Source organism: Octodon degus, unplaced genomic scaffold (genome assembly GCF_000260255.1).
Source record: "Octodon degus isolate 3935 unplaced genomic scaffold, OctDeg1.0 scaffold00060, whole genome shotgun sequence".
NCBI classification, from domain to species: Eukaryota; Metazoa; Chordata; class Mammalia; order Rodentia; family Octodontidae; genus Octodon; species Octodon degus.
The window spans coordinates 2,275,219-2,301,720 of NW_004524636.1; the positions used below are offsets into that span (position 1 = coordinate 2,275,219).

Consider the following 26,502-nt stretch of genomic DNA (forward strand, 5'->3'; position numbering starts at 1 on the left):
GGGCTGGCTGGCATGTGGTGCTGGGGGATTGAACCATGGTCCTTGTGCTTTGCTAAGCTTGTTCTGAGTAGGTGCTTTAGACCACTGAGCCATCTCACCAGCCCTAGGAGTGACTAGTATTTAATAAACAAGAGTGAAACATTTTCAAAGCACTGAGTTTCTGAATGTGAGTTAGTTTGCTTTATTTTGAGCTTTTGGTGCTAACTTTATATTCTGAGTAATTTGGGTTAGTGAAATTATCTGTGGACTCAGTCATTTAGTGTGTTAGGTTGCGGTTCATTCAGAATGATAGCACAACATATGAATTAGGAGGGTAAAGGAGACGTTTATTTGACAATATTAGAAATTTATTTGACAATATTAGAAAACTACTGGGATTTGAGTACACCACCAAAATAAAATGATTTGGCTTAGAAAAGAAAATTCTGGCATTTGGAGATACATGTGTCAGGAAGGCAGCATGGAACTCATCTTGACATGGAGTGGCAGATGAACCCATAGGACTTGGATTTCATCAGAGGAGTACAATATTAATTAGGGGCTAATTAAGGATTCACTTGAAGTTAACTTTTCTTCCTTCCACAGTGGATGGGAATAAATTGAATGTGAATGTGACCAAATTGGGAGTCTTAAAGAGGGAGAATTTTAGGGATAAACTTGTTTATAAACAGAATCAGATATTGCAGGCTGGGGAGATAGCTCAGTGGCTTAAGTACCTGCCTGGCAAGTGCAAGACCCTGAGTTTGATCCCTGGTACAGAGAAAAAAAAAAGATGTTTCTATATCTTAAATTTTTCTATGAATGACTGTGTGACACGTGTAGATATAAATATGGTTTTAAAAATACGCAAGTTAAGCCCAGAATGGTGACACATGCATGCAATCCTGTCACTCAGGAGGCTGAGGCAGGAGGATTACTGTTAGTTTGAGACCAGCCTGGACTAAATAGTAAGACCCTGTGTCAAAACAAAAGCAAGTTGAATTGGATATGGTAGCACATGCCTTTATTCCCAGCATTCTAGAAGGCTATGCAAAAGCTCTGGGCTTAATTCCCAGCACCCATCACCAACACGAATTGTATTTTATAAAATCATTCTCAGCTTGCTTGATTAGACTAATTATATGCCTTGTGACTCCACTTTAGTTCATATAAATCTGCTTCATTTTTAATTGCTATATTGCATTTTATATCCTGACTAATCTTATAATTTCTTTATTACTTTAAAAGAATTAAGTTGACCAGAATGGTTTAAATTTTGATACTGCTAACCCTTGTCCTCCCAAGAGGCTGTCACCAGTGTAGGGAATGAGAAATCTTTCCTGCTAATTGGACACTTGCAGATCTTAGACTTCAGGTCCACCTTACCACCTTACAGTCTTTTGGAAAGCAGATGCCAAAGTCTGCCTGGCTCCTGCTATGTGTCATCAGGTGCTTTCTGGTAAAGCCACGGTCCCAGCTGTACACCTGCCTCAATGTTCCTGTGATTGGAGATCTTTTTTCTAGTTGGCAAGTCTGTAAGTCCTCACTTTGTCATTTTTGACATTCATCTCTGAATGCCACAGTGGTTTATATGTAGTGTCTGTTTGGGTCTGTGCGAGTAGAAATGTGTTTTAGCAGTCCGTCCCCATGTTCATTGTCCTCAAATCTGTTCTGTAAAAGTATACACAATAGACATCTGTGGGTGCATTTTTTTTAACGTATGATTGTTGTTTCAAGTGGATTTTAAAAATTTCTGTTTTTAAAGTCTGAACGTGTTTTTATTTCATTACAGATAGGTGATCTTCAGCTTTGCAAACTGGATGAGCTAGATTGCTTAATAAAAGGAATTTTATATATTGACTCAGTTGGATTCAATGGGCGGTCGCAGTGCTACTACTTTGAAAACCCTGCTGATTCTGAAAAATGTCAGAAGTTGCCATTTGAATTGAAAAATCCATACCCTCTGCTTTTGGTGAATATTGGCTCAGGAGTTAGCATTTTAGCAGTATATTCCAAAGATAATTACAAGAGGGTCACTGGTACTAGGTAGGTCTTATATAAGTAATTGTTTATTCTTTTTTTTTTTTTTACATTTATTTAGTGTGTGTGTGTGTGTGTGTGTGTGTATGTGGCCAGCTCAGCCCACCAGGGGGCGGGGCTGGCTGGCATGTGGTGCTGGGGGATCAAACTGTGGTCCCTGTGCTTTGCCAAGCTTTTTCTAAGTAGGTGCTTTGGACCACTGAGCCATCTCTCCAGCCCCTGTTTATTCTTAATATCATAAAAAGTTAACTAAATATTCCAGGTATTACACATAATTATACTCTTAAGAGCTTGTTCAAGTTACATGAAAGACATTTTTTCCTGGGATTATATAAAATCATGTTTTTCTTTGAAAATTCTGATTTCATTACCTACTTTAATTCTGTTTGGGAGTTTATCAAAGTTATTTAATAAAGTATGCATTAACAGACTTATTGAGCTCATAGTTCTGCTCCCAGATAATTTCTGGTATCCATATATAAAAGTAGTGAACGTGCTAGTGCTGTGTAATTGAGACTGGCCTTGAACTTTTTTTTTTTTTTGGCGGAACCAGGGATTGAACTTAGGCCCTTGTGCTTGCCAGGGAAGTGCTTATTCCACTGAGCCATCTCCCTGACCCCTGGGAACTTTCTAGGTAGCTCAGGACTGCCTCAGCCTTTTGAGTGCTGGAAGTAGTCATGTACCCAGCTGGTACTATATGGTGTCTTATGAGACAAGGCAAAGGAAGATCCTAGCTCTGAAACCTGTAGATTCTATACATTGACACATATTCTCCCACTGTGTGGATTGGACACAGCCAGGGAATGGCCTAAGATGCAGAAATTGAAGGTACTGATCAGTAGGAAAATGATCAGGGAGGGTAATCTGGAAAGGGAAGATTAAATGGAAAAAGGGAATGAATATGTTTTGGTTTAAGAATTAGAAGTCACTTGAAGAAAAATAGGGGCTTGGGGTTTGAGATAAATAAGTATTTAATAGGTGTGAGCTAAAGAATGGAAAAATAATTATTTTTGGGAGGCAGAGTGGATAAACTAGTGTAAGACATTTATGGAGGAGACTATGAGAGGTTTGGATTGCCAGGCTGGGCTGTGGCTTCCAGGTAAGGAAGTGTGCTTTTTAACTTTTGGAATTAGTATATGTACCACAAAGTCACTGGTTTAAAGTGTAAAATTTAGTGGTTTCTAGTAGTTTGCAGAACTTTGCAACTATAATCCAATTTCAGAGCATTTCTGTCATCTGAGAAAGAATCTTTATATCTGTTGAAAGTGGGGGTGGTCAGTGAGCCAGAGCAGCAAGGTGCTTGATTGAGAACAACAATGTCAGGGATACACTTGAGGGGGAGGGAGAAGGTGGGGTTTGTATCAGGCCTTGCTCAGACTGTGCTCAGTGTGCAGCTAGCACACTGGTAGAAAGGTGGGCCTTCAGCTTTTCTGCTTTGGACATTGGCTCATATAAATATGTACATTCAGGGTGTACATGAGGTGCTTGTGTTTGACCTTTTACAGACTTGTTTCTTACTAGTGGCACCTGTATGATCTTCTTGGGACAAGAGTGGAGCGATACATGAATGTAACTTGGGGGTTCGTAAATATTTTTTGTTTTCTAAAAACAGTGTTGTAATACTGCATTGCTTGTTTTTACTCACAGTCTTGGAGGAGGAACTTTTTTTGGTCTCTGTTGTCTTCTAACTGGCTGTACCACTTTTGAAGAAGCTCTTGAAATGGCATCTCGTGGAGATAGTACCAAAGTGGATAAACTAGTAAGAGACATTTATGGAGGAGACTATGAGAGGTTTGGATTGCCAGGCTGGGCTGTGGCTTCGAGGTAAGAAATTGTGCTTTCTTTTTAACTTCTGGAATTAGTATATGTACCACAAAGTCACTGGTTTAAAGTGTAAAATTCAGTGGTTTCTAGTACTTTGCAGAACTTTGCAACTATAATCCAATTTCAGAGCATTTCTGTCATCTGAGAGAGAATCTTTATATCCGTTATCTGCCAGTTCTCACCCTGAGCCTTCTCTGAGGATGATATACTTTCTGTCTTCAGAATCTTGTTTTGAATATTTCATGTAAATGGTGTGGGTGGTTTGTGATCTTTGTGACTAGCTGCTTTCATTTAGTATAATGTTTTTAAGGTTCATCTATATTAATAGCAAGAGTCAAGTTTATTCTTTCTATTGCTGGATAAATACAGTATCGATAAGTCACACTGTATCTGTTTATCATTTGATAAACATTTGAGTTATTTCTGCTTTTAGGTTATTATGAATTTTATATATATATATATATATATATATATATATATATATTATTCCTTTTTTTAATGTATCTAGGAGTGGAGTTGTTGGGCCATGTGGCTGTATCATTTTGCCATTCTGTCAGTTTATGAAAATAAAAATTTTTCCATGTTCTTGCAAGCATGTTTATCTTGCTATCTAATAAGCATGAAGTGCTATTTCATTGTGGTTTCCATTTGTATTTCCTGAATGGCTCGTGAGTAGCTTGCATGTCCTTGTTGGCCTTATGTCTGTTATCTTAGAAATATTTGTCCATGTCTTTCACTAATTTTTTTTTTTTTTAACTACAAGAATAGTTTATATATTTTGGAAGGGAGTCCCTTAATAGATTTATAATTTGCAAACATTACCCTCCCCCCTTGCCTTTTCATTTCCCTGATGATGTTCTTTGTAGCATAATTTTTGATTTTGATAGTCTTTTATCTTTTATTCCATTTCCTGTGCTTTTAGTGTCATGTATAAGAAATCATTGCCTACTTTAAGGCCATGAGGGTTTACTTCTCTTATTTTCTTCTCGGAGTTAATAGTTGCAGGTCTTACATTTAGGTCTGTGACCCATTTTGAGGTTTTTTTTTTCTCAAAATCATTTATTTATATATTCATTCATTCATTCATTCATTCACTTATTTGGCACAGGGCCTTGCTACACTCTTCAGACTTGTAGTGATCCTCCTGTCTCAGCCTCCCCAGCCGTGGGACTACAGGCGTGTACCACCATGCCCAGGGCCTGGGATTCAGGGGCTTGCACAGCATGTGGTCCTGGGGATTGAACCTAGGTTATTGTGCTTGCCAGGCAGATGCTTAGACTGCTGAGTTATCTCCCCAGCATCCCCATTTTAAGTTTATAAGAAAATTTTTATTTACAGTGGTGGGGATTGAAGTCTAGGCTCTTGATCTTGCTAGCCATAGTATTCTATACCCCTAACTCAAGTTAATTTTTGTGCGTGGTGAGACGTAGTGAGAGCAAGTACCATGCTAAATTTCTTTAGCATGTGATCCAGTTGTGCCAGCACCATTTGTTGAACAGACCACTCCTTTCCTGTTGATTTCTCTTGGCTGCTTTGTCAAAAGTCAATCAACTGTAGATGTTTATGTTCATTTCTGGACTTTGAGTTCTGTCCCATTGACCTGTATATCTGTCCTTATGAGAGTACCACACTACCTTGATGACTGGTTTTCTATTAAGTTTTGAAATCAGAGAGTCTTCCAGGTTGTCTTTTTTAAAGATTATTTTGGCTGTGTGGGGCTCCATAAAATTACGTAAGAATCTTAGAATGAACTTGGCAGTGTCGGCAGAGAATATAGCAGGGATTTTGACAAGAGATTCAATCTGTAGACCAGTTTGGAGAGCATTGCCATTTTAACACTGTCAGGTCTTCTGGTGGTCCAAAAACATGGAATATAATAAATAAATGGAAATAATTTCCATTTATTTAGGGCTTTGGTTTTTTTCAACAATGTTTTATAGATTCTAGTATATTTCCGTCAAACATAATCCTAAACATTTTAGTCTTTTTCCTGCTGTAGATTTTTTTAAAATACAGTTTTATGTGTACATGTTTTTTTAACAGAAAAGATATACATACATGCTTGTTACTAATTTTAGGCCTTTGTTAAATACTGTGTATTTTTACTTTTTGTATGCAGCATTTACTGGTTATCACTGTTTTTCTGACTGGCTGGGTTTATGTTCTGGTCAGCTGTTAATATAACATTTCTGTTGATCAATACATTTTAAGTACTATCTTATAGGGAAATCTGAAACATATTTTTTTTTCTTTTTGTGGTGCTGGGAATTAAACCCAGGTTCTTGAGCGTGCTACACTCTCAGCCCTGAAATCTGAAACTAGCAAGTTGTTCTAGGACTCACTTAGCTTTGCTGTGATAAAGCAGTTTGCCAGTGTGAATGTGACCAGCTTGAGTAGAATGGCTGTGCAGTTGGTATGATTGTTGACAGAGGTGTCTCTGTAACTCGGGTGGCAGGAAGGGGTAGTGGTGCCCTCAGCAAATCTGAAATTCTGGGTCACTCTGGGACTGTGATGTCAGTGCTGATTTCAGTAGAAGGCATAGGGAGAGCCACCTGCTCATTTAGAGCTTGTTGGCACTTAGAAGCTGAGTGCTCTTTGAGCAGATGCTCCATCATTATGTAATAAAAAGTTGCAAGATTTGAACATTGTTGCTCTAACCAGCTTTTATCTCAGTAAAGTAACATTGAATTCATTTGGGCTTTGTTGACTTTGGTTTAGCAATGGGATGTTCTTCTTTTCCTCCCCCCTTCATCACAGCTTTGGAAACATGATGAGCAAAGAGAAGCGAGAGGCTGTCAGTAAGGAGGACCTCGCTAGAGCGACTTTGATTACCATCACCAACAACATTGGTTCCATAGCAAGAATGTGTGCTCTTAATGAAGTAAGGGGACCTGGGTTTTTTTTTTATAGTTCCCAGGGAAATGCTGAACTTCCTAAGTGGGTTCTGCCTTGACATTGTTGTTTGTGTGCTCTTTAGAACAGTGCCTAAGTGTAGTTGTGTTGTATAGATTTCCTTTCAGTGTGAAGTTCAAACTTCACCTACAAGTTAATCCTCACTGATTTCACTGAAGATAAGCATAGCAACTGCTTAGAGGTAAAGTAGTGGAAAGTAGAGGAAGTTAGGAAGGTTTCCAGGTTCTGCTGATGGGGACTGTGGGAGGGATGATGCTGAATTTCAGTCCTGGCCCATTGGGAGCTCTAGAGGCCTGAGAAGGAATCTGCTGGAACTTACTGAAGCTGGGAGAAGACAATTGGGTGACGAATGCCCAGCCTGGCTCCCTCCACCTCAGCAGAGCTATGTCTTTGTGCTTTCAGCTTCTTTACAGTGCTGCCTTGTAGCATTCAGGTCAAGCAGCATTGTACAGGGCTATGAAAGAACCAAGAATGGGCTGCCCTTGGGGAAAGAGGAGCTAGGGACCAGTTGGCGCAGATTTAGGGCTTGTCCCTATTTATTCTTTAAATAGGTAACGTAGGCATGAATTTTAAAAAGAAACCTTAAAGGCACAAAATGATTTGTCTCATTTTTAATTAAAAAGATACTGTATCTGATGAAATAATTAAAACATTTGAGTTTTTATTATATGTTCCTTTTCCTTTTGGTTATGTGTTTTAGGATATTTTGGTTGAATGCATACCATGTTATTTTTTTACTTAAATATGCTTTTTAAGAAGAATTTAAAAACTTTTAACGTATTAATTTGGTACAGGGTCTCGCTACGCAGCTTGGACTCATAATGCTCTTCCTGTCTTAGCCTCCCCAGTCTGAGGTTACAGGTGTGGGCCACCACGCCTAGTGTTGGTGGCCTGCACGGTGCGCCTGGGGCTCTGGGGCTGCATGGCATGTGGTACTGGGGATTGCACCTGGGTCATTGTGCTTGCCATGCAGGTGCTTAGGCCACCGAGGTATTTCCCCAGTCCTATTCCATATTTAATCAGGTTATTAGCATAGATTTGTAATTTTCACTGATCAGGTTCTTTAATATAAATTATTCACATGAGTAATTGGTTATAATGATAACTCTGCAGTAAGCTTTTTTAGGGGAAGCTTTTCTTGGCCTCAACTTTTATTCTTTTTTTTAATGTATTTATTATTGTTCATCCCTAGCAGTGAACTGGCAGATCAATTTCACTGAAACTCTACCAGTATTGGGAGTGGGATTTCAGGGTTGTGTTTTTTTTTTTTTTGATCCGAATGCCTTCAGGGCAGATTTGGCTGGCTTGAGTTGTGGGGATTGAACCACAGCAACCTGAGCCTGACTGCTTTGTTGAAGCAGCCACTTAAAGAACTGAGCTAAGGGGCAGGCCCCCCCAGGGTTGTTGTTTTTTTTTTAATTAAGTTAATAGGCTTAAAAATTCTGGTTTCTTTAATTATGCTCAATTTGAATTTTTTCTTCATATTAGGTTTCGAGTAATTTACCTATTTGTGGCACTTTCCTTTTTGAATTGTGGTTTGTTTTTAAACTTACTGTATAAAATTTTCAATTAGTATTTGTCATATTTAATAGATATATCTTTTTCTAATCTGTTTTTTTCTTTGACATATTTGGGCATGGTTTGCAGTGGGTGCAGAGATGTTTGGGGATCAAATTTCAGTAGCACTGACTGACTGGATTAAATTTGACCATCAGTCAAGTTACTGCTAAAAATTGGGTGGGGGGGGGTTAGTTTTTTTTTGAGAAAATACTAAGATGCAAACTAATTGCCTTTTTTTTGATGTGTTCAGAACATTAACCAGGTGGTATTTGTTGGAAATTTCTTAAGGATTAATACCATCGCCATGCGGCTTTTGGCTTATGCTTTGGATTACTGGTCCAAGGGGCAGTTGAAAGCTCTGTTTTCTGAACATGAGGTAAGGACACTTGTTTCTGGGGACATGTCACATACGTAACAGGTTCACACTGTAGCAGAACTTGAAGGAGAGCAGAGCTGGACTGAGTACTTTTTTTTAATTGAATGAGGAGTTTCTTTTTTTTATATTTAGGACAGGGTGTATAGGGTCTCACTGTAGATTGGATTCCTAGTGATCCTCCTGTTTACAGCCTCCTAAGTGCTGGGATTATAGGTGCGTGCCACCATGCCCATTCTCAATCACTGTGGTGTGCATCTGCTTAAGCAGGTGCTTTAATCTGTTGAGCTATTTGGCTGGCCTGAGGGGTTTCATTTTGATTATAGAATTTAATAGCTATTTCTTACCTCATAAAATGCAGAGTAGATTTTTGGTTAATTGTAAATTGAATCAGTTTTGAAGAAATTTATTTGTGTGATGGTGCCGATGTTCAATACCTAGGGCCTTTAATGAATGTAAGTGCTTGCTATAAGGACCTTGTACATGTTAGATGTGTTCTACTACTAAACCCCTGAAGAAAAACTTGAACATTTTTGTGTGTATTTTGGCTGCTTTATTTTCTGAGCCATTGTTTATATTTTCCCATTGCATTGACTCTGTGTAAGTATAGCTCCTCTGGGTTCTACTTTTCTTTTTCTTGTTTTTAATGCCAGTTTTTTATATTGATATAATTCATGTGTCATGTCTTTAAGATGTATCTCTCAAAATGAATAGGTCAGTAAAAAATTCCAGACTAGAACCACACTATCATAAGAACTTAGCACTTAGGCAGGATAGAAATGAGACTAGAGAAAAATCATCAAATTGCATAGTCTGATATCTTAATCTTCTGTTTTTCTTGACTGAAGATAAAGTTGCTAGTTGTGGTTTATTGAAATAAATTATTCAAGTGTTTTTGGATTTTAGATAGTGTTACAAAGAAAATTTTTCAGAATTATGTGTGTAGCTTAGTGTAACAGTATTTATACAGACTGAAAAAAAATCAAAGTAGGGTTTGATCGGTAGAGATTACCTTTTCCTTTAATATTGTAAGCCATGTCTTTTTATTTCTGAATGCTGTTATGTTAGTAAATCAACTGAAATGTCATTAAAGTTATTATTGTTCATCTTTCTGTTTTTCTTTGTGATCTTCGACAGAATAAAATGAAATTCTGTTTAATGTTACATCTTTTTTTTTTCCTGTACCAGTCATCAAACTTAGGACCTTGTGTTTGCCAGGGAGGTGTTTGTGCAACTGAGCGATATCCCTGGTCCCTTAATGTTAAATCTTAGTATAACTTCCTTCTGTATAATTTCTACTTTTTTTGAACCATTTCCTAGGTAAACGTGGAGATTAGTTTGTTAGGCTGACATCTTTCAGACTTCTATATTCATGTAATACAGGTTGAACATCTCTAATTTGAGAGACTGAAATACTCTAAAATCTGAAACTTTGCCAACTTGACATTTCTGACATCAGATTTCTTTTTTTTTTTTTTTTTTGTGGTGAAACCAGGGATTGAATTTAGACCCTTGTGCTTGCCAGGGAAGCACTTATTCCACTGAGTCATCTCCCCGGCCTTACATCAGATTTCTAGATTCAGCTTTTTTAGATTAGGGTTCCAATACCAGATTAACCTCTTTGCAAATATTCCAAAATCCAAAAATCTCCCAAATCAAAATCACTTTGATCCGAGCATTTTGGATAAGGGATGGTCAACTTATTAATTATAAACCCTTTATGATTTTTTTTTTTTTTTTTTTTTTTTTGAGATGGGGTCTTGTAGATATGCGCCTCTATACGGGCTATTTTTACATTTTATCATTCTTCCTGCTGGTTGCATTGTTTTCTCTGCTTAGCATTGCTGGGCCATGTGTCTGTTCTCCATGTGCAGCCAGGCCTCTGACTCTAATGTGGCTCTCTGCCCTTGCAAAACTTTTAGCTTTTTTTTTTTTTTTTTTTTTTTTTTTGTACTGGGGCTTGAACTCACAACCTTGCATTTGCCAGTCATTTGTGCATGCCACTGTGCTATCTCCCTAGCCCTTACTTTAGCTTTTCTGAGTCTTAGGCATTTATGGTTGAATGGTTCTCAAAAGCCTCCTTCATCCTTTATCATTCCCATCCTAACACATGCTTGGTAATAGGTTCTGGGTCTCTAGGAGAATTCAGTGTAATGGCTAACCCTGCCTCTTTATTTTTTACACTGTAAAAGGAAGTACAGACATAGGAAGCTGTAAGATTACATCTGTGGCTCTGAAAGGGAACCTGAGCATGGCAGAGTCTGTCCAGGTTGCCCTACAGCTTGTAATATGTTCTTTGGAATTCACAGTCAAGACTTTTAAGGATCTTTCTTACATCTCTTTTTCAGTTACTTTTTATTTTAATACTTTTGTCTCATGCTTTGGAGACCTTGCTAGATCTGTAACACTGAATGACACTTCCCCAGCCTCTATTGGATATTCTGTCATTGTGGGTTTTGTCTTGTATCCTTTAATAATTTACCCTTCTCTTTTTGGTTGGATTTCTGTGTTCTCAGTTGCATTTGACCTAAATGCTCATCTCTGATGCGGTATTTGTTCTCTTTCAGTTGGTAGTTTTCTATCTCTTGCCTCTGTTTGCCCTCCCTTTAGAATCTTCCTTCTTCTCCCTATCCCCTCAGGGCACTGCTGACCACTCCTGACTGCTCACCTCTGGGCATAGCTGCTCCTTTCTTAGGCTATAGAGAACCCACCTGCGTTGCTGTCCACATCTTTTGCTCTTGTAACCTCATGCTCAGCAGTAGCATCCCTTCTCATCCCTGCTGCCCTCATCTTCTCCTTAGATGTCTCATGAGCATCTTGCTTCGGTTCCCCACCCTGCCTCCCACCTCCAGCTAAGGCCTACCACCTCCAGCTAAGGCCTCACACTTGTCCTCTGATATCACCACCCTTAGTTGTCTGGAGGCATGCCTCATACCCCCAGAACAGCTGGGGCCCTCTCTTACCAGAGATACTGAGTCATGTAACTCCTGTGGCACCCACCATAGGTTTGGCTCTGTTCTTCCCACAGTAGCCAAGCTGGCTTTAGGCCTTCAGCTGGGGCTTAGGAATGGGTCAGGAATTAAAGGCAATGCTGACTTTAATGTTAGTAATTATACTTGTGGTAGTTGAAGTAAATCTGAAGAAAATTGCTCTTACTTTTGGTGTATTCTTTTCAGGGTTATTTTGGCGCTGTTGGAGCACTCCTTGAGCTGTTGAAGATTCCCTGATTGTTACCTGGAAGGGCTTCCTGGATCCTTCCATGATGGACATTGTGAACTTCATTTTTTAAAAAGAGACTTACTCAGTTTTATGATTGTTTACTACTGAATCAAAGTGAGAAATAATTGTATTTTTTCTAAGTCATCAAGAAAAAAATTTATTCTAAACTAGCAACCAGTAAGCAAAAATACATTAAAAACAAAGTGGACCATGTCCTTGCATTGTGAGGATTTGCTGTATTCAGGCTGCTCTTCAGTAGTCTTGTTAAGCTTGTGGTATGCTTTGAAACCTCAGCATCATTCCCTGCAGATGCTCCAGGACAGCTGTCTTGTGCTCCTGTGTTAGCTGAGTGGCTGAATGCAAGTCAGGCTGCTGTGTGTCAGTCTTAATTGCAGTTTTACCAAAATGGCCTTGGAGATCATCTGTGTATTATTGGTTTGCATGTAGCCTTTGTGTGAGCATACTTTTTTTTTTTTTTTTTTCGGAACCAGGGATTGAACTCAGGCCCTTGCACTTGCCAAAGAAGCGCTTATTCCACTGAGCCATCTCCCTGGCCCCCTTGTGTGAGCATACTGAAGAATAGCTTACTTCAGGGTTCTATTAACTTTTAACTGGGCAGGGTAATTTTTTTTCTTTTTTAAAGATAAGTGTCTCAGTGCATAGCCCAGATTGGCCCAGAACTCACAGCAATCTTCCTGCCTCAGCCTCCCAATTGTTGGGATTACAGACATGTACCACCACGCCTGGCCGGGGCAGGTTAATAATTCTGTACCCGAAGTTTGACAAGTAGTTTTTGGGAGGGCATTTATTATTACTTTACACTGAAAACAATGAAGACTTCTAGGTGGAAAGTTAAGACTTGTGGCGGTTTTCTTGGGTAACAAATGGGGTTAGTGACTTGAAAGTTATAAAGTAAGCTAGTAGAAAAAACAGCCCACGAGAATGACAGCAGGTTAAAGGGCTGCTAGAATCGCCATGGTGTGTGGGCATATATGTGCACACAGGTGCACAGGTAAAGTACTCGGAAGTCAGTGGTGAAGGAGAAGTGTGGAAGCCACTGAGGAGCTCCTCAGGGTCACGGTGGGTGCTCAGGCTGTGTGGTAACAAGTCTCAGGAGTCTGGATGGGCTGTGAGATGGAGTCTTGGGAAGGGCTGAACCTTTGTTTTCTGCTGTGCAGAATGAAAAGCCTCCTTGGAGATAGTGCAGCTCTTAAATCTTAGGTATTAAGTGATTTGATGCCAGCATTGCTGTGGGAGGCTGGGAAGTGCCTGCCGTTCTGCAGCCAGAAGACACCAAGGCTTTGCTGGGTGGCAGAGCTATTTCTGTCTTTTGGCCTTGGTGGCGAGGGCTGGGCCTAGCTGAGGTTGGCCTGGCCACGTGGGGGCAGCAGAGGACAACTGCCAGCCTGAGGTTGGGGCTGAGCCCTTCTGCAGAGCCTGGCTCCTCTGGACATGGGTGCCTTTGGCCTGAGCCCTCCCATGGCACAGAAAAGAAGCACACTACAGAGCTGGCAGCTGGTTCCCTGTGGCTGTCACTTTGGCTCAGAGATCCCAATTTTGCATCTCCCCCGTTGTCTGCTTGGTGGCTTTACCTTTCCCCTCAGCCACCAGCTTTAGCCCACGAGACGGGGGTGGGTGTTGTTCAGTATCCCCAGTGCCTGATGGGGGGCCTGGCCCTAGCTCAGTCCTTTAAGTGGCTGCTTCCACAAAGCTGTCAGCCTCCGGTTGCTGGAGTTCGAACCTCACAACTCTCCCGCTGGCCAAAAGTGCCCTGAAGGCATTCGAGGAACAAAAAAAAAAAAAAAAAAAACCCTTATTCCCAGTGCCTGAGGCCTGCCTGCCACCAGAGGGCAGGGAACTTCTGGCATCCTGTGAGATGTTCCAAGTTCCTGTACTGTGACCCCATCTTGCTAGTCCACCCTATTTGCATCATGTAACAGGAAGAAACCAAAGTCTACCCAAGGTCACACAGCTGGGAACAGTCAGAGCTGGACTCATGCCCAGAGCCTGGGTAGGGACTCTGCCTTTCCCGTGCCTTCCTCCTGTGACCCACAGTTGCCCCTGTTGTTAAGAAGCTGCTTTGCCTCACTTTCCACCTTGTGCTGACTCAGTCATTCCATACAATGATTCTAAATGGGCTACCATTGGATCGATCTTAAAAAATTAAGGGGCCTTTTACCGTGCCTTTGCTTTCTTGGCCACTCATCTGCTAAGCTGTTCTTTTGAGGACAGATGGTATCAGTCCCTCAGGTTCACAATTCCAGCTCTGGCCTCTGAGCACAATGCCTACTGCTCTCTGCCTGCGGACCTCCAAGGCTGCTGTCTGTACATCAGGACGAGCTCTTCACAGCTGACTCCCTTTACTTCCAGTTCCAGGTGCACACAGTTCAGCTCACCCTGTCTGCTGTTCCTCCAGTTTGCTCTCCACTTGGTGGCCTGCGAGCCCCACATTATGAGGTGGCAAGGGGGCTGTGGGAAGTACTTGTTGGGCTGTGTTGGCTGTACTGGGGGGTTTCCTGGGTTTGAACTGCTTCATTTTGAGATACCAAAATGGTTTAGTGTATGAGACAATGCTGAGGATGATATCTATACAGGAGATTTAGAGAATTTGAGAAGCATGAGAAAAATAGTGAAGTGACAGGAAGCAAAAGAACAAGGTCAAGTAAACAAACCTAGGCTCCAGTGCTTGAGGGCAGGGTACTCTCTTCTAGCACCTGGATGCAGGAGTTACAAGGCTCCCTAGAGGCTGAGAGGAAGGCAAGTCTTGGGGGTTGTAGGCCGCTGAGGGACAAAGCTTGGCTGTCTTATTAGAAGTGGCCCTAAATGTTGGCGTTCATGGTCAGGAAGCTGCTTGTTTATGTCTAGCTGTGTCTTCAGAGCTGAGCAGGGGAAACTCAAAAGGCATAGGCTTCCACTGTAGCCTGCACTGGAGGCCCTGCTGTCTCCCTTGAAAGGCCTCAAGCTCTTGCTACTGTTCCCTGTTCCCAACCAGTGTCCCCCGCACAACAGAAAGGGGTAGGTCACAGGGCCTCTGTGACAGCCATGGTGCCTGTGGACATATCCATTGATCAGAACCACTCATCTTGAATTTCCAAGTCTAGCCAGTCTTGAGTGTGGGTGACTCCTGAAAAGGTACATGCTCAATATGAAGTATTTTCAAAACTGATTTTTATTTACATGTGTTTGAATCAATTACATGCATGTTTTGTCTTCAAACAAGTGATTAGCAAAAACATTAAATTCTTAAAATAGCAATTAAATATACAAAAATATAGCTTACAAAAAACTGCGAATGTTTAAAAATATTCTGCTGCAGAATTCTTAGTTTACAAATACGTCTATGAAACCTGAAGCTCAGTATTTCATAAACTTTTTTTTTCTTTTTTTTTTAGTTATAATATCTAGTGAATAAACCCCAAAGGGCTGAACTGCAAGACGAAAGTGCCCCCTTCCTAGCCAGGATCTGTCAAGAGACAGTTACCAGGGTTACTCTTGGAAGATAGGCTGTCACCAGGAGGTACTTGCTAACTCTGGCCACCCTCCCCTTGCCTGTGTCAGCCAGGGTTGGGAGGGACATGGACAGAGAGGAGTGGCACAGCAGGCCCAGATACAGACCTTCCAGGCTGGACCTGGCCCAGGGAGCTGAGAAGAGTCCCAGCAAAGCACAAGCAAGCCTTCCAGCACTGGTTCTCCCATGCTGTGGGGTCACTGTGAAGCAACAAGGGTATTCTGACCCCATGGCTCCTGGCCTGAGGTCTGGATTAGTATGCCAAAAGTGCTGATGCTCGGTCTAAAAATGGAATAAGATTTGTATCATGCAATAATTTGAGTCCTAACACTGAATCACAAAAACATTTACTGAACAAGCCTCATTTTCTCCTGCCATTTCCACTAAAGAGCCAAGACCTGGTATTTTCCAATTATCACCTGCAAATTGCACTATTTAGACCTCTATCTCTTAAGAGATTTCTATCCACTGCAAGGAAAGATGCTAGCCACAGATGGGCCAGAGCTTCCACAAGTGCCCTGGCGTGGAGTTTGCGCAGAATTTCAAGTTGGGGGGACCTGCTGCGCTTCTAGTCCACTCGACTGCTGCTCTGGGTGGCAGGGAACAGGTGATGATGGCCAAGAGACCCTGGGCGGCTGCTGCGGAATGAGATGTTACTCTGTGCTTCTTCCCTGAAGGCTACTGGGAGGGAGCTGTTTTCAAGGGCAAAAATAGGAATCCAGCTCTCTGAAGGCTGAGAGAGGAGTATTGTGTGAATTTGAGGCCAGTGTGAACTGCATAGCAAGACCCTGCCTTAAAAGGGGGGGGGTGACCAAAAAGAAGCTGGGCGTAGTGGCACATGCCTATAATCCCAGCACTTGGCAGGCTGAGGCAGGAGGATCATTGAGTTTGAGACCAGCTGGGCTACAAGGTGAGCTCAAGGCCAGTCTGAACTACATAGTGAGACCCTGTTTCAAAAACAATTAAGTGCTACAGATTCTGCTGTCCGATGGAAAGTTAGTTGAGCAAGGGGAAAACTCTAGGAAGCATTTGCTTTTGAGTGAACTTAAAGACCAAGGGAAAAGAAGCCAATCTGGGAACCCACATATGGACACTGAAGTGTAACCATTGTTGGAGCTGGAGAATAGTTAAGACAACTGTCTGGTAAGATAGAACCCTTGTGTTCAAACCCCTGCCTTAGAAACATTGGCACTCACCAAAGAGACCATGACAGGTGTAGCTGGATATCACTATGGGACACTCCTGGTTCTTTGTGGAGCAGCTGTCAAAGGGGTGGGGTGGCAGCTTGTTGGGAAACCTGCAGAGACTGCTTAGGGCTGGTGTGGAAGACACAGGAAGCATGGTGCACTTGGATTAGCTGAACATTTAAGAGATTTGCGGTTTCTGTTTTGTATAGGAAACCAGAATTCCAGTATAATGTAATCAAGTGGGAGATGGCTTAGTGGAAAAGCACTTCCTTGGCCAGTGCAAGGGCCTGAGTTCAATCCCCAGTTCCGCAAAAACAAAACCAACAAACCCCACAAAGGGAATATCATTGCAAAAACACCTCCAATTCAGGCTTCTTACAGATATTCTGACTTCTGGATGGCTCTGTCACCATAGATAGGAATGTCTCTTGAATTCCTGCTTCTTGTGAACAAAAAGATAATGTGTATGTGTGAGTCTACACACATCTTTGGAAGGATACATGAGGAATAAAATAATAGTGGTCATGGGGTGAGGACTACAAGGAAGACAATTATATAATTTGTGTGCTTTTGTGGGGAATATTCAAACTAAAAAGGAGACTCGGCACTAATTTGTGCTTTGTGGGCAGAGGCAGATGAAGGTGACCAAGGAAGGTCAGGAGAGGAAAGGTTGGGGACCAGGCACCTGCAGCTCAGGAGGCATCCAGTGATGCTGTGAATTGTCAGTGGTGCCTTGACTCAGTCCCAAGAGGCTGTTTAGTCACTGTTACTACATCCCTTGCTGATGAGGCGTTGGGGGTTGACCAGAGAGGCACAAGACAAGTGAGTCCCAGGAGGTCATATTGCAAGTGCTTCTGCTAGATCTCTGGGACCTTTCTCTATGTGTATTTCATCCCCAGGAAGTCTCTAGTTACTCTTTCAAAGAGCAGGATCAGGCCATGGAGATGATATGCTCTGGAGTAGGGCTGTGAAAAGGGTCCTCATTAGTCAAGTCTTGTCAAGAACATCCTTGCTAGCTGTGGGAGCTTCCCTGTATTTCTCAGTCCAGAACTCCTCAGAGGCCACTTGTCCCTAGCTGGCTATTCTTTCTTCCCGTTCTCCCTGGCTAGGCAAGCACAGGCCACAAGGGCCTTATCTGCCAGGGGCAGATAAGAAAAGCAGCAGATGAGACTGTTCCCAGTTTCTGCATCCAGTTCAGTTCATTTGTGACCCTAGCAATGACCAGATAATGATTTAGCCACAAGGGTCCAGCTGGGACAGTGCACTCCATTAACCCATGGTGCACATTGTGCTGCCTAAGACACTGAGGAACTACACCATCCAAGAGCAGCGTGGAGTGCCCTTGTATCCACACATTTAACCACAGACGAGTGCTCATGGGTGTGGAAAGGGCAGCCTTCTATGAATTTGGGTCTGAGCCAAGGGAGTATAAAGGGATCCTTACATCATTTTCCCCCCTACATGGTTCTTTTAAAAAGTGTGGATGGAGTTGCCTTCAGAAACTTGTGAATTTAATCTGAGTAAAGAGATGACATTAATGAAGGGGTCATTTGCATGGCCAGTGCTGTAGACATAAAGGCTGGTTTGGGGGTGGGGAGCAAACCTACTGGGGTTGTGTGGCCAAGAGCTGCCAGAACTATGAGTGATATTGGGCCTGCCACCTGCCACTGTAGGCCACAACACAGGAGATGGGGTGAGGGGAAATACATCTCCAGCTCTAGCTGGTTCTAGAAGAAATGCCTTGAAGCACTCCATATCCATAAGTGTGGTGAAAGTGAGGCTAGGGAAGAGACTCACTGCCTGAGGGCCAGCCTGGCACCAACTGCCTCCACCTGCCTGGAACTCTGACACAGTGAGCTCACTATTCTGTCTCTGTGCAAAGGCAGGGGACTCATGAGGCTGTGTCCTCAGTTCTGCAAAGGGACCGAAAGGGCTGCAACTGAACTGTGAGAATCCTTCAGAGGCTGTGTCAGTAGTTGTATAGAGCATAGGCATTCCTCCTTTGATGGGAAGGATTCTTTCTGTTGGAGCCCTACTAGAAAGGGACATCTACTCCAGGTTGCTATAAAAATGGTACATGCTAGCTACTGAGGAGGTTAGGCCCAAAGCAAGCCACTTCTGACATTGGTCACTGAAAACATTTCACTGTAAACTGGGTGTTGCAGCATTAGGTGCAGTCATGCTACAAACAACATGAAAGGAGGGTGAGTGTGTATAAAGAGTTCTCCTTTTGTGTTTGTAGCCAAACAGGCTAAGGCGTTCGAATAAAAATAGTTCATACTTCTCTTGCCCTGTTTAGGAAGCAGGCCAGTTGGCATACCACAAATAGATCACCCATAGGAAACGGCCAATTCTGACTGGATTAGTAATTTTCCAAACTGGATTCTGCTTGGCACTTTTCTAGGCAAATGGGAATTTTCCTTCTCATCTGACCTCAGCCACCTGAGCCAAGGATAGGTTTGCTCTCATTCCAAGACAGTACAGGCTGGACTCCCCTAAAAATGCCCGGAATATGCCATAAGCAGAGCAGCAAGCCCTTCCATCCTCTCTCCATGTCACACAGACTTTCCAGTAAAAACCCTCCCCACTCACACCTGTGGATGGAGCGGAACACAGTGGTTGCTGAGGCCTTGTGGAAGCGCTCCTGTGGTGGAGAGAGCAGGCTGGGGGAAAGAACATTTTCTGTCACTCACTGATGCTTTTATGACTGAGTTATAGAGCTTAAGAGGGGGCAGAATCATTTTCAGAAAAGCAGGACAGAAAGAGCCAAAGGGCAGCGTGCACTTCCCTCTTATAAAGACACCTGCAGTCATCAATGCAAGTCCAAATACTGAGGCACACACCAGTGAAGGAGGGGATGGACCCAGTTATAATTCTGAGTGGATCACTGGCTTTGGGCTTCAGACTTACACAGTGATCTTATAAGGATAAACTTAAAAGTCACTGGCAAGCATTTTAAGTAGAAACAGGGCAAGAGACAAAAGAACAGAGGGAAAGAAGAGGGGCAAAGCTGGATGAAGCAGCATCTTCATCCAATGGGGCCAGGCAGATCAGCCTTTCTCAGAAAGCTGCTCCTCTCTGGGGTCACTTGAGGGGCTCACAGTGGTCCTAAAGCGACAAGCAGAATGCAGCAGCTATAAGGACCCTGCACAGTATTGTGGGCCCCCAGGTCATACAGGGACAGTGCGGGCTCCTGATGAGCCCCACCGGTGAAAAGGAGGGGACATGATCAGAGGAAATGATCTCTGATCAGGCCTTTTCAGCCCCACTGATTGTTTTCAGCTTGATGTGACACCAAGCACTGAACTTGGGGCAAAGTGGTGAGAGGACTGCGCAATTGCACCGAAAGCCCTTGGGTTCAGTATGACCTTATCGGATGAACACAAGCCTTACGGGCACTGGCAGGTTGTGCTTCAGCTGGCGTAACCGCTGGCTTTACTTGGCTCAGGGCTGCCAGGTTTCCAGGGTTCTGCACAGAAGCTTATCGTCCTTAGGGTGGGGTACGGATTTAGAAACCTTTTCTCAGCTCCCTTCTCTAACACCTGTGTTCATCCTTCCCTTCTGCTTAAATTAATAAAGATTCACCTTGACATGGAGGTAAGTGCCTGGTAAACAGCGTAATGGAGTTAGCAAGAGACCATTATGAAGTTTCTGGAAACAAACTTGCAGGCTTATCCAATCCTCTTGGCGTAGGGTGATGTCAGACTGCGTTGATTGTCACAAGATCCAGAGGCCTGGGTTCCCAGCCTAGCTGGCCAAGAGTTCTCCACGAGGCAAGGGAAATGGCAGCTGGTGCCTCAGGTAGACAGCAGCCAAGACATAGACTGCTTGTGTTCCTCCTGGCTCCACGCAGATCTCATCCAGCAACAGTCTGATCCACACAGTGAGCTATACAATGTTTTCTGCTCCGGGGAGGGGGCCCTGGGGGGGTCCATGGTCCTGTTTACTGTGCAACTGGGCCAGCTGCAGAACTGGCATGTTGCACAGGGGACACACTTTCCGAACCTCCAACCACTTAATAAGGCACCTGCAGAACGACATGCCACAAGGGGGATGTGAGCCCCAGGTTCATGGCAGCCCCAGTCCCCAGATTGCTGTTGCCATGACTTGTGGATACATCTGTGGTCCAAAGCCAGAGTGTGAATTGGGTGTGGTCCCAAGGAGCCCCACGACATGCAGAGAAGGCCTGCCACACTGTGCAGGAACCAGCAAATCTATCTCCCACAAGGTGATAGCAAGAGGTCACAGTGAGTATACTGAGCCCTGAGCTGCTCACTACTTAAAGAATAAAGGTCACTGGGGAGGGAGGTGACAACTAGGAAAAATACAGTTTTCTAATATAAATCCAAAACATAAAATTGAGTGCAAAGGGGGAATATTACTATGTCTTCAGGAAGGGAGAGGAGGCTGTTTCATGCCACCATTTATATCCAGACTACTTACTATGCTTTAAAGTAACTATGGCTCTGATTGAAATATATTTAGGAGATTGAAACTGTCATTGGAAAGTTCCAGCCAAACAGCTGTTTACAGCTTACATGCCAATGAGGCGTGGACTTGGGTGGCTCTGCTCAAGCTGTCTTGTGGTGGTCATGGTCTGCCTGCCTGTCCCTCCTAATGTCACGTACACAGAGATGCTCTGCCTGCTCTGTGGTGCAGCCCTGGCTCCTACTCTGAGGGGTTCGTCAGCTTTTTAGACCAATTGAAAAGCCATCTGGCGTTGCCCCAAGGCCCATATTACATTGGCTGATGTACCTCTAAGTTGGATCACACTAACTAAACAATTCTGTAACGTTACTCACTTTCTGTGGAAGGCATGCTTACATGGACAAATCCCCAACTCATCTCGAGGCTTGAAGTCTTCTAGACATACTGCACAGAGCTGAAAGACAAAGTAATAAATAAGGCCAAAGGTTCTTTATGTGAGGGCAAGAGGCTGGCATGGCCACAGCCTGCTGAGTAAGGGCCTCATAATGTTCCTGTTGCATGGCTCAAAGGCAGTAGGCAGACAGGAGAGATGTGTGACAGGGTCACGGTGTCACACATACACGCTTTACGTTCCCCAGAGATGCTCTGCCTGCTCTGTGGTGCAGCCCTGGCTCCTGAATGCTCACTGCAGGGCACATTCTGAGCAATCCTCACTGTAGTTTTGTGGAGGACTTTCTACTATGGTGCTATCCTATCTTTGTCAAATTAAAAGTTAAGGTTTCACTAAGTGAAAATTTATGAAAATATGTAGACTATATTAGGAATCTCTGCTACTTGGAAAGAGGCTTTCTTTGCCACCTGATTCTCATTTCCAACACAACTTCCTGAGTGCTGACGAATGTCCTGGATACTGTACACTTGCATTTGCCCACTTTACAGGAATGGAGACAGAAACTGTATCGGGGACCAGCTGGGCATGGCTGGGGATCCAGGTCTGTTGCCCTGATGCCCCATAGAAACAAGCCTCATGTGTAATGGCCGCATGCCTTTACATGCATCTCTGTCCATTCCCAGTGGCCTGGATTGGGCACTGGCCTATTCTTGATGATGGCCTGGTTTCACTCTCTCCACTTTCCTAACCTCTACCATGTCAGCCCACCCTCCTAGGTTAATGTACATCATAGCCAGCACCCTGAATACTGATCTTCCGATGGCCCTTCATGGACCACAGACAGGATTTTCCCAGGAGGACAGTAGATGACTGTTGGGTCAGAACTGCAGAAGGAGGAAGAGCAGGGCAGAGTTTTGTCCCTGGTTTGCTCCTCATGACTGCTGTCTGATCAGATAGAAGGATGTGGAAAGGCAGCTCACCAATGCCAGCTGTTCTTAAAGTTCACATTTTGTGTGTGTTTTTTAAAATGTATTTGGTACAGGGTCTCACTACACAGCTTGGATTTGTAGTGATCCTACTGTTTTCTGCCTCACCAGAGCTGGGATTACAGGTGTGGGCCACCATGCCCCGTTTCAGTGGCTGGTGAGGCATGTGGCACTGGGGCTTGAACCTAGGTCCCTGTGCTTGCCAGGCAGGTGCTTAGACCAGCAAGCTAACTTGCCAGCCCCCTGTGAACACTATTTTCAAGCCCATTTTTTGTTTCTGGAAGCAAGTTAAGAACAATTTGGATAAAACAGAAGCTAACTTTCAGTATCAGGGTCCCTTTTGGGCCTCAGCTTCTTATCTATAAAGGGGGATGATGTACTCACTTCCTAGACTCAACAGACCCTTACTTCTCAAGAGCCCTGACCCAAATCTTCTGAACTTTCTTTTTTTTGGAAGAAGTACCAGGGATTGAACTCGGGACCTTGTGCTTGCCAGGCAGGCACTTATGCTGCTGAGCTACATCCATGGCTCCTCTTCTAAACCTTCTGCAGGTTAGGCCTATCCTTTGGAGGCTCAGTACTAACCACACCCAAGCACAAGTTGGACTGATCGCTCATTTTCATTCAGTTGTTCTTCCAGTGTCCAAAATTATATTTGATCTTTTCAAAACAGAGTTTGTAGCTAGACAGGGTGGCACACACCTCTGATCCCAGCCTCTTGGGATATCAAGGCTAGAGGATGGCAAGTTCAGGTCCAGTGTGTGTTACAGATACCAACAACAATAACAGTAAATAAAAAATAATAAAAAGGAGGGCTGGCCAGATAGCTCAGCAGATTAAAGCTCCTATTTAGGCAGACACAGGGACAGGGTGAGATCCCCAGTCAGCCTGCAGTGCAGCACTACATGCCGAGCCAGCCCTGCTCCCAGGTGTGCTGAGCCACCATTGAGACTGGGCATGGTGGCCTATGCCTGTAATCTCAGCGCTGGGGAGGATGAAAACAGTAGGATCACTACGAGTCAGAACTATGTAGTGAGATCCTGTACCAAATACATAAAAGAAAAAAAAAAACAGTAAACGATGCTTGGTTTAATCAAAGGTTACATCTAAAATGATGTTAAACAAAAACATCAATTCTCTGATGAAGATGGGGAGATAGCTCAGTAGAATAAAATGCCTTCCTGGCAAGCACAGGGTCCTGAGTTCAATTCCTGGTACGGGGGTGTGTGTGTGTGAGATTCCAGTGACAATTCTCTGATGAAAAATATGCAGAATGCCTAAAGGAGTAGTAGATGATTTCAAAGTGTCTAATCATAATGTAGATAATTATTTTTATTATTCAATTAACTCCACAAGTTAACTTTTTTTTTTTTACACTACCAGGGATGGAACTTGAGACTTTGCGCTTGCCAGGCAGGTGCTTATGCCACTGAGCTATATCCCCAGCCCCAAATTAACTGTCTTTGAAGAGATGAACAATGCAGCTTCATTACATTTAGACTATGTAAGATACAGACTTTATAATGTACAGTTTTTCAAATACATGCTTTAAATACCAATTCAAAAATTCAGAAAGGCAAGAAGAGAAAGGGAAATAAAAATTACGAACATCTGCAGCCAGAGACAACCCAAGGAGTAGCAATGAAAAGAATTCTTATACATAATGTGTCTTAAAACATACAATACGAAGCCAGGCATGGTGGCAGACACCTATAATCCCAGCAGTTGGGAGGCTGAGGCAGGAGGACTGCTGCAAGTTGGAGGCCAGTCTAGGCTACATAGTAAGTTCAAGGCCAGCTTGAACTGCATAGGGAGATCCTGTCTCAAAAAACAAAGCAAAACATAAAATGTAGGATAGGATATCCAGTCAGATGTATCCTTAAGTTACGTGGGAACCAGCCCTACAACCCAAGAGCTAGACAATCCCCGAGGTTCTTAGCCTTATACATATGCACACACCTCCCTTACTCTATCTTTCTCTGCTCCACTTCCTCTACTCCACACTCCAGGAAATAATAGTTTTCTTTTTTCATGGCCACTGATAGGGGAATACTGGAAACATTTTTTTTTTTTTTTTTTTTTTTGTATTTTTTAGGGAAGGGTCTACAGGGTATTCAGGGTCTCACTACTAGATTGGACTAGTAGTGATCCACCTGTTTACAGCCTCCCAAGAGCTGGGGATTATAGGCGTGCACTACCACACCCAGTCTCAATTGCCATCTCAGCGTGCGTGGGGAGCAGGGCCGGCACAGCAGGTCCGGGGATCAAACCCCTGAATCTGCTGAGCTATTTGGCAAGCCCTGGGAACATTTTTTTTTTTTTTTTTTGGCAGAACCGGGAATTGAACTCAGGTCCATGTGCTTGCCAGGGAAGCACTTATTCCACTGAGCCATCTCGACCCCCTGGGAACATTTTTAAGGTGAAATAAATACAAATTCATTCTGAACACTAACAAATTCATTCTGAACACTAACTTGCTATCTTTCCCCTTTTCATGCAACATGGATTGCAAGTAGCATCTGTGGTACCATCCCTATCAGGAACATGACTGTATGCAGACCCTCACACAACTGAGTTTTATGTAACTTCACCTTTAAATAGTCTATTCCACTGATGAAAATAAACCTATTTTTTGAACTTGTGAAGAGAAAGGTATTTGAACACACCACAATATAATACTTATATTAGAAAATAGCTCAAGAAAAGATTAAAACACTACCTATAAGGAACTTACCTCATGTAAATTCAGTTCTTTTACTTTCTCTTTTAATATAACCTGTAAAACAAACAAAAAGTGTATTCTTAGGCCCATTTAAATCTGCAACTTAAACATTTCTTCTATTCACCAATATTTTTTCTCTATATATTTTCAAGTTCAATTTTTGAGAACATCTCTTATAATTTTTTTTTTTTTTTTTTGCTGAACCAGAGATTGAACTCTGGCCTGTGTGCTTGCCAGGCAAGCACTTATTCTACTGAGCCATCTCCCTGGCCCCAAACGGTGTTTACATTTTCTTTTTCTTTTTTTTTCTCTTTCTTCTTTCTTTCTTTCTTTCTTTCTTTCTTTCTTTCTTTTTTTTTTTTTTTTTTGCAGAACTGGGGATTGAACTCAGGCCCTTGTGCTTGCCAGGGAAGCGCTTATTTCACTGAGCCATCTCCCCAGCCCTGGTATCTCTTATAATTTGAGACAGAACATTTTAACAACATTCTTATAACTTGAACAGTGACATACTATTCTGAAAATCACTTTTAAAATTTTCAATTAGATTAAAATTTGGGAAACAGTATTAACACACACACACACACACACACACACACACACACACACACACCTGGACTAAGTGCTAAGTATGGAGACCAATTGATTCAGTAACAGTTAGTGGCACTGATTAGTGATTTATAAAAGATTAAAAAGTAAAGCCAATCTTAATTTTGGATGTTTATTATACATCAATATCTTCAGCATATTTTAGTTCTATCCAGAGTGGGCTAAAACTTCATCTAGGTTTGTCCTTAACCTGGTTATGGATATCAGTTAAAGTGGATGCCAGGTGGTAATGAGGCAGAATTCCACTTAAAATTTTCTTTTCTGAAAATAAACTTTTCTGAGAATACATCTTAACAGAATTATTTTAATCCTAATCTGAAAAAAAAAACCCAACATTTCTCTTGTGATCTGATTTGTTCCATCAGATAATTTCACCCATTAAATGACCACCAAAACCAATTTTACTTCCCAGTTAGTTACACACAAACATGTAAGTACGTGCTCAAGATTATGTAGAACTGAGACAGAAATATCCATTCACTTAGAAAACTAAGACATTAGAGTTTGATACTTAGACAGGGTAAACCAAACTGCATATGTTGCAGGTTAATTATAAGCTTCTCTGCTGGAGGGTTAACAACCTAAGTTAGCAGATCAAAATTGGAGAAAAGGAAGGGCTGCATGGTTAGCCAACATTTTGGCCCTAGCCTTTCAAGGTCAGTGAAGACTTGGGACATAGGAGAACCTGTACTGTAACAACATGTAACTCTTGTGCTCCAAATTTTCTGATCAAGAGGATTACGGAGCCACAGAGGAATGTGTTTGA

The 26,502-nt window shown here is 42.6% G+C and overlaps 2 protein-coding genes across 6 annotated transcripts in view; one reads left to right on the plus strand and one right to left on the minus strand.

The window, feature by feature from the left end:
- Positions 1–12,366, plus strand: part of Pank2 (pantothenate kinase 2) — a 31,731-nt gene extending 19,365 nt beyond the window's left edge. For 4 of the 5 annotated variants that reach the window (XM_004634265.3, XM_023718558.1, XM_023718556.1 and 1 more), the window contains 5 exons: positions 1,772–2,025; positions 3,667–3,843; positions 6,601–6,724; positions 8,567–8,692; positions 11,866–12,087. In XM_004634265.3, coding sequence (XP_004634322.1) covers positions 1,772–2,025; positions 3,667–3,843; positions 6,601–6,724; positions 8,567–8,692; positions 11,866–11,916 — 732 coding nt within the window. In that variant the 3' untranslated portion in view covers positions 11,917–12,087. Of the gene's footprint in view, positions 1–1,771; positions 2,026–3,666; positions 3,844–6,600; positions 6,725–8,566; positions 8,693–11,865 lie in introns of all 5 variants that reach the window. The other variant, XM_023718559.1, reaches the window with a different exon arrangement.
- Positions 12,367–16,883: 4,517 nt separating this feature from the next.
- The window catches only part of Rnf24 (ring finger protein 24), a 64,639-nt gene continuing 55,020 nt past the window's right edge, over positions 16,884–26,502 (minus strand). Inside the window, exons 4-6 of the mRNA XM_004634266.2 lie at positions 25,143–25,184; positions 21,406–21,485; positions 16,884–20,630 (exon numbers count right to left, since the gene is read on the minus strand). Of these exons, the coding sequence (XP_004634323.1) occupies positions 20,492–20,630; positions 21,406–21,485; positions 25,143–25,184 (261 nt within the window). The 3' untranslated portion in view covers positions 16,884–20,491. The remainder of the gene's footprint in view (positions 20,631–21,405; positions 21,486–25,142; positions 25,185–26,502) is intronic.